Source organism: Blennius ocellaris, assembly GCF_963422515.1.
Source record: "Blennius ocellaris genome assembly, chromosome: 21".
Lineage (NCBI taxonomy): Eukaryota > Metazoa > Chordata > Actinopteri > Blenniiformes > Blenniidae > Blennius > Blennius ocellaris.
In genome coordinates, this window is record NC_137670.1 from 5520984 (window position 1) to 5529576 (window position 8593).

Consider the following 8593-nt stretch of genomic DNA (forward strand, 5'->3'; position numbering starts at 1 on the left):
CACCTGCCCCATTATGCCAGACACCTCTGACAAGCTTTTCTTTCTCCATGACGACAAAGGAGAGCAAAAAATAAAAGGAGCGATAAGAATTGTTAACAATGGTGGTTTTTATTGAACAATCCGCTATTTTTACAAATGAAAAGTTTAAAATTCATGGACCTCGTGGAGTTTAAAACTATTCAAATAATGTATAATGAATAACTTATTGCTGGGTTTTTCTGGGAATTTGTTCTGCAAAAGACAGAAAGGTCACGATTTAAGGGGAAAGTCACAGTTAAAGAAAGAAGTTTAAAAAAGAGCAATAAAGAGGTGATTCCTGCAAGGTGCAGGGTTCAGTGATGACAATGACGGTTCGTTTGTTTATGACATTGATGTTGAATTAGGAAAACCTCATTGTTTGACTTAAAAAATGAAGTTTATGACAAAGATGCACAGATGTACGATTAAATAAGTTTGCACTTCTTCCTACACCCTTTCAAACACGTCAACAACAGGTTGTTGTCTGTTCTACATTTGCTTAATTTTGGTCTTTGTGCTATGGAGACATAGAGAACTCAACATTGTGGGTCCTTTATCGCACAAAGAGGTTAAATAAGTGAAAGAACAAGGACTTTAATTCAATCCAAAGTTGCCCATCACTGCCTGAAACACTTTGGAGCATTGGAAAAACTGCTGGAGAAACTGAGCCGTTTGGCCAGTTGTTGAAACGTGTTGGAGTCTGTGGCACATTAAACAGTCGACCTGGGTTCAAATCGCAAGAGACAAGCTGCAGCCTTTCCCTCCTCCCTCTGCCTTTATGCTGGTGGCTTCATCATGAGAGTAACAAAACAAGTCTTTGTCCCGTCTTTTGGCAGCTCAACAGAAGCTTCCTGATGAGTTTTCAACACAGGTAACAGATTCCTTTGCAATGGCCGCGGTAGTATTGGCGTTTGCACATTTCAGTGATTGAAGCATCAAAAATACTTTTCACACAACTGCCGCTCAGATTCCAACTGACCCTGGAAGGGCGGTTCAGCTGTCCAGGGTTCTCCATGTCAACTAAACATCTCCGCTCTATCTGACAATTGAAGGTCAAAATCAGTCTCCCATTTACATGGCAACATTTTCAAGTGAAAATAAGAAAACTCTCATAACATTTTGAGTGTCCGTTTACACAACAACCGAGCTCTGAGCCACTGACAATACAACTTTTTGAAAACACTTGGATTCTACTACTGTGCATGTGCACCACTGCCATAGTAAATAGTTCTTCTGCACATGCTCAGTAGCCAGACAATAACAACAGTGTTTCCTCCAGAGTGTCATGACTCCCAGTCCATATTCTCCTGGGAGTTGCGAGTTTTATAGTTGACAGTTACCGTCACAACAATCTAAATTTGTCGTCTGTCCATACAAATGTCCGTCTTCTCCCATTGTTAATGTTTATAGTGTTTTGTTCTCTGCAGCCTGTGTGGGTGGTTTCATTCCAAAAACAGACAACAGCAGCTACTAGTGGCCCCACATGATATTTACATAGTTTTCAGAGTTTCTGCTGGCTCCATGTAAACAGACACTGTTTTCAAAACGTTGCTGTATAAAGGCGAAACTTTTCTGAAAGGAGAACACAAAAACGATGCGTTTCCATTGAAACATTGTGTAAATGGGATGCTAATCAGCATTTTAATGGTTTTCCTGGAGCGCCACAGGGCTCGGAGGAACACAGGACGAAAAAACACGAAAACAGAAACTGGACTCGTGGCCAGGACAGAAAAGTTATTGATGAAAACAAGTTGATTAGAGGGACGAGGACTGGAATATAAAACGTAAAACAGTGGAAGGAATGTTAAAGAATGAAACTGGCAAGAACAAGATCGACTATTCCACTGGTGGGAAAAAGAGAAGGGAGACTTATCTGTGAGACAGTAAAACACTGCCTTCAGGCAGCTGTCAGCAGAGCTTCATCGAAGCATCTTTCTCCTCTCCCTGCCTCTTACTCACTCGCTCCGCCATCAAAATACAGCAAATCAATCACCCTCCCGCAGCTACAGCTCCTCCTGTTTAATTCCCGTCTATGACGTGACATCTGCAGATACCTTTTGATTAACAGGAAGCTGATAAATACAACATGCTCTGGTTTACAAAATGTCGCCCGGGGGGGGTGGGGGGCTTGAGCTCTCCCAATCACAGCCGTGCTTTTTGGTTTTTGTCTTCTGGTGGATGAGTGAAGGAATGTATTTGTCTGTGTCGGTGTGTGTTAGTGTGTGTTCGTGGGCACGCCCGCTCTCATATGTGACCGTGCTCATTTGCATGTGTGTTTCTATGTGTGACAGTTGGTTCTATAAATACAAGGTGTTGAAGATAGCACTTAGGCAATTAAAGGACGGGAGGGGAGACGAGCAGAAAGCGTGCAGCACGGGAGGGAGGAAGGAAGGAAGGAAGGAAGGAGGGATGGAGCCATTTTAACAACTCAAAAGTGGAGGGAAAAATATAAGCTTAAGAATCCATCTGGCGTCATCAATCTCTTCTTTACAACTAACTACACAGCTCGCTGCTCTTCGTCTCAATTCATCAGTGAGATACACGCTAAATCATAGCAGGAAAAACCTGCTGCTCTTCAAGTGCACCGGGATGATTGATTGAGGCGCAGATCGCCTGTAGCACTCGTCTCCCCATCGCAAACTTTCTCTTCGCACAACTGCGACTTTTTCCCAGCCGGGGATTAACCGGGGCTGACGAGGGTCGAAGGCTGCAGTCGTTGCTGATAATTCACCCATCTGTATGCTCATATCCAAATATTTGCATGCAGGGAGAGTTGCTCGCCAAAGTAGGTTTCACCACTCTGACCTACTTAAGTTGTTTTAAGCTGAATGATGCCAGTGCAAAAGTATTCTGCCGAAGACGGGAGGCTGTGACGGGCGGCTGAATCTGCAGCGTTTATGTTATATTACACATTGTTCGTCGTTACGCCAGGAAGCATGTTGGTGAAATGCGTTCGTCGGATTTGCAAAAAAAAAAAAAAGCTAACCCATTCACTTTTTATGACAGCGATCCGCTCGTTACTTTGAGGGTACCTTGTAGGGAATGACAACGGCAGAGCCGCCGCTGATTCCCACGATGGGCAGAGACGTCTGAGTGGAGAGGAAGTCCAGGATCTGTGCCACTTCTGCCACCTGAAAACAACAACCAGCAACACAGGTAGTTTTTGTAAATAGAGGAAAACGCACATTCTGTGCCAAATTACAAGTGAACCTTGTCAGACTCATTCACGCTCTGCGAATGAATGAAAACAGATAAAAGTCGGCCTTTTATACTTGTATGTGTCAATTTATCAATAACTCATCAAGAAGGAGAGTTCTTGTACAAAGAGAAGAAAGGAGCAGTCGATGATAACTTTCTTTTTGTCCATAAACTTCCTGGAGATGAACAGAAATACAGAGTCACTTAAAACACAACTTTTTGTTGAATTCAGTGAATTGGAGTGTTTTGTCTCACTGCGGTGAACGGGCAAACTGTCTACGTCGTATAGAAAAGGGATGGATGGATTTTTGGCCACTGAAAGAAAAACGTTTTGTCCAGGTTTAAAGTTTCAAACTCTATCTTGTAACACGTGCAACTGAATTATTATACTTGTGAACACAATTTAGTTTCATGTTACTGAAATGATTGCATGAGAAAATAATACACTCAAATGAACGGTATTTTATATATCCGTTCCTAAAGAAGGCCTGTTTAGACAACTATCTACCATTTCCTTTGGTAATTTGATGTCCTTTGTCTTTTAGCGGTGTAAACCATACTGACGCCACAATTTAATTTCAGCAAAGAAAGCACATGCTTGGCGTCTCAATTAGTTCCTCTTTGTGATTCAAGCAGGCAGGACAGATGCTTTTTTTTTTTTTTTTTTTTTTACATAAGTGTTTCCTTGGGCAGCTTTAGGAGAAGGATGTGGGTGAATGAACACCGTGACACTCGAGGGGATGTGTTGGCACAAAAAGAGTAAAAGAAGAAAAAAAAATGCCTTAATTATTTTTTTCACCTGAGCGCCATCACCCGAGCCCACATCGTCCTCAAACACCACGCCGTGCAGCTTCTCGGTCGCCATGGTGTCGCATAGGCGTGTCAGCAGGTCGCGGGGGTTTGTGTCGTTGACCAGCACGGTGACGGGACTGACCACCACCGGCATGTCCACAAAGTTCTCCCCGCTCAGGCGACCTCTGACCTCGTTCTGGTAGCTGGAGCCACTGAACACGACCGCTACGTTGATGGAGGACTGGAGGAGGAGCGGCCGGGCCTGCAGGGGCAGCGGGGAGGAGATGAGGAGGAGGAGTAGGAGGAGGAGGAGGAGCGGGGGCCAAGGATAAGGAGGAGGGTGTCCTCTGGGGTTGGCCATGTTGGCAGCCTACTGCCTGGAAGGGATGGGAGGAAAGGAGAGAAGGGAGGGAGAATGAAAGGAAAAGAGCAGCAGTCAAATATACGCCGCTTCACTTTTATGATGTTTTTGACGTAATGCCTCATAATCCATCAGCACATATCATCCCGTAATTTCCCTCTCCTGGTTTGTCCCCCTCTCTCTCTCTCGTTCTGGCCCTTTTGTATGACAGTATTAGCCCTGCGTTTAGACTCCTGTGTCATCGACTGTCTGTGTGTGTGTGTGTGTGTGTGTGTGTGTGTGTGTGTGTGTGTGTGTGTGTGTGTGTGTGTGTGTGTGTGTGTGTGTGTGTGTGTGTGTGTGTGTGTGTGTGTGTGTGTGTGTGTGTGTGTGTGTGTGTGTGTGTGTGTGTGTGTGTGTGTGTGTGTGTACCAGGAGTGTGCGTGCATGTAATCCCCCATAATCCAACCCCCAGTGTCATGACTGTAATCACCTCTCCATCTCTACACATCTCTGAATCGGCGCACACACACACACACAGAGCGCAGAATGCCAAAAAACTGTCACACTCAGGTCTTGCCCCTCATCAGTGGGATCAGATTACATTACTTCATCCCGTCTCTCTCTGCTGTGACGTCATCAGTCCATCGCCAAAAATGTAGGAACTCACACTTGCGTGACAGAAACTGCTGAGTACTCCGAACCGAGAGAAACCAAAAGACGGCGGTTTACGATGATGTCAAAGCCCACTGGGTGACAGCAGAGAATCTGAGTCACTAAAATCCAGATTGGACAGAAGGGATAAACAATAATACACACAAACCATTATTAAAAGCTATTAAAAGAGCATCAAATATAAAAGTAATTGCAGATGTATAGATAAGAATATCCAAACAACTATAAAATCATTTTGTTTAGTATATTTTGGGTCTTCATCACATCGCGACAATTTAATTGAATGTTCTTAGCACATTTTTCCATATAAACTGTACTGATATAGTAACTTATGAGTCCATTTTTTTCTGTTTATGTTGTTGTTATCTACAAATGTCCGAAATAAACTTTTAAATAAAATTCCCAAAGGCTTCCAGGCATGAGACACATCTTTATCCTATTTGGTAAAATGTTAAAAATGAAACCTTCTCTGAGGTGATAGAACCTTCCAGGGTTTCCTGCTTTCTGCTTTGTGTTGTCTGTGTTTGATCCAGCTCTTCAATTAAGGCAGGATGGATCCAAAATGATAATGATGTGATTCACTGTCGCCTATAAATGTGGTCAGAAACAAAAACTATTGGACATTTTCCAATAGTTTTTCCAATAGTGGCATTTCCAACTCCTGAAACTTCTTTTTCTTCTTCTTCTTCTTCTTCTTCTTCTTCTTTCACTCATTACTTGTATTCCATGTTTCCTTCAACAACTGTAGGAAACGGTCCATAGAATGTCTTGACTTGACGTTTGTCTCATATAAAAAGTTTCCATTGTAAATCATAAAACACCTACAGACAACAACGACTAATCTAACAAGCCTTCCCTTGTCTTGGGTGGGAAGGTCCAACGTAAACACATTCAGTTTTTGTCTTTGGATTCAGCCCTTAAAAACATTGAGGTACACTGCTGACTTCAAATTGCCCCGAGTTCTGAATATCATAGTTTCTCTCCATTGGCGTTCTGGTCTATGTTTGTCCTTGGGATCAAACCTCCATCGATTTCTTGCATGTTGCACTTCACTCCAAACCACATGTATAAATACAGTATCATAGTACCGCCTGAGCAACTGAATCCCTCGACAAATAATTCAGTGGTGTGAAAAGCTCAAAGTGCATTGCTTATTTATCTTTTTTTTTTTTTTTATCAATTATCCTGCACAAAATAGAGACCCATAAATCAGTCTCAAAGAATTTCTCCCAATTGTGGCAATTTTAAAATAATCTAATATTGAAAAATTAAAAAATATTTAAAGAAAAAACTCCTTGAAATCCTGATAAAAAAAATGTCTGGGTGCTTCATGTTGCATTATTCCACCACGGGTCGCCGACATAATCATCACCTAATTTTTGAAGCCCATTCACTGAGCCAATCGCAGCATTGATAGTTTCAACATCTGCATATGGATTAATACGCTTTAATGAAGCATCCTCTGTTTGAAGATCTTCTCTTATTGAATCAATAACCTTGAACTTCTAATAAAAGCAGGTGGGCTTTCATATAGCAAATAAAGCTCTCCATACACACACACACACACACACACACACACACACACACACACACACACACACACACACACACACACACACACACACACACACACACACACACACACATACTGGATAGATAGTGTGTCGGTTTCATATGCGGCCATCAGAGACACTCTGATAATTAACAGCACCTCTCAGCTTTGATTCAAAGCAACACTGAGTGAAAAGTGTCCCACCCTTCCAACACTCCTCGCGCTCCTGGCATATCAATCATTCATTTTAATAAGGTTTTAAGCTCCTGGGCTTAAGATGTTCTTGGCAATATATATATATATATATATATATATATATATATATATATATATATATATATATATATATATATATATACAGTATATACAGTTTGAACCCCTGTAGGGCAATACGTCGTTTTCATTAGATACAGTGAAATTATAAACCAATCTCTAACTATAGGTTTTTTATTTTAAAGGTTTTTCTCTCATGTGAGAACGCGCTTAAACCTTTTCTGAGATTAGATATACAGTTCCATCATCTGCGTATCGTGATGTACTTGAAGATGTGGACGTTTAAACGGTCATTAAATCCATACACACAAGTTTATCTGAGGGTAAATACGTGCAAGACCACATTTCAGAACCTAAAATTGGATTGGACTCAAAAGACTAGCAGCTTTTCTCTTGTAAATCCCAGGATTGCTTGCTCACTGAGATCACTTCACTTGTCTCCAATGAATCATTATATCTTGATGTAAGCATACAGCATCTGTTAAATCGCCACCCACTTGGCTTCGGTGGAGATTAAAACACACACACACACACACACACACACACACACACACACACACCCGCACAGTAGGTAATTGACATCGAACAAACCGCACTTTATATTTTCGATAATCTGTCAAATCACAAAGTGCATTGGACTAATTCTACCAGATCAATATTGTGGAAAGAGTTAACACCCAGAAGGATGAAAGATCACTAAAAGATGTTTCCATTCTTAGATATGTATGCAGTTTACGCAGAGAAATCACCAAACGAGTCTTGTATCTCAGAACATTTCTGAAAGTTTCACATCTGTGTGTGTCTTAATTTAGCAGTTTGTCCACTAATGTGGGAAGGAAAGGGCTTTTTTTCACAGAAAACTGAACCTTAACTAAATATTTTACATATTCTTTTGTCATTTACAAGATAGTTTGTTTTTCTGTCACAAGAGTAAAGGAAGACCAGCTCACTGGGTTTTTTTTTTATTGAGTTTTAGCTGGAACTTGAAAAACAGTGACAGACATGACAGCAGATTTTAAATTATGGCATAAGAGAGGGAAAAAATGTGAAAAGCATGAGTATGAGACTCAAAAGGACACAGTTGAGACACAGTTGTGTGGCGCTGATGAAAAGCTTGAAACAACAAGAGGACTTAACAGTGACTGTTTGCGTCATGTGACTGGAGAGTGGGTCAAGTGTTCATTTAATAGTGTAATCTCTGCTGAAATGAATCATAATGGGGCCTCAGAGTAGCAGTGTGTGTGTGTGTGTGTGTCTGTGTGTTTTAGTAGTGGTCTGTGGTGGGAGGTGATAGCTATTAGGAAATTAAAGGAGCGACTCTGTCTGCTCCAGATTGGGGCGAGAGTGCAATTACAACATAGAAAGGATTACGTAGAAACGTAGCACGCTGAACTCTCCACACAACTAGTATTCTAAAAATACAATGAAGGTTACTTGAGATCATATATGAGTACCGGGGGTTTGGTCGGCGTGCAGATCTTCTGTGCAGAAATTCATCTTGTAATCTGTTGTCAATATAAATGTGACGATGCTGCCAGTTTGCATGTTCTCTGGGTTTTCTCTACTTTCATCCATTCGTCCAAGAACTTGTATTTGACATTAACTCGCCTCTCAAAGTTGAACGTGTGAGGCAGTGATATTGAGGCCTGAGAATTTGCTACTGTTAATGTTTGTAGTGTATTTTTTTCTCATGCGTGTGTGGTTTTCGTGGAAATGGACGTTGTTTTCAAAACGTTGCCATGTAA

At 41.5% G+C, this 8593-nt stretch overlaps 1 protein-coding gene across 1 annotated transcript in view; it reads right to left on the reverse strand.

The window, feature by feature from the left end:
- grin2cb (glutamate receptor, ionotropic, N-methyl D-aspartate 2Cb) overlaps positions 1-4369 on the reverse strand; it is a gene marked incomplete at both ends in the record, with an annotated part of 36807 nt that extends 32438 nt beyond the window's left edge. Inside the window, 2 exons of the mRNA XM_080517201.1 lie at positions 3051-3149; positions 4016-4369. Of these exons, the coding sequence (XP_080373327.1) occupies positions 3051-3149; positions 4016-4369 (453 nt within the window). The remainder of the gene's footprint in view (positions 1-3050; positions 3150-4015) is intronic.
- Positions 4370-8593: the final 4224 nt, after the last annotated feature.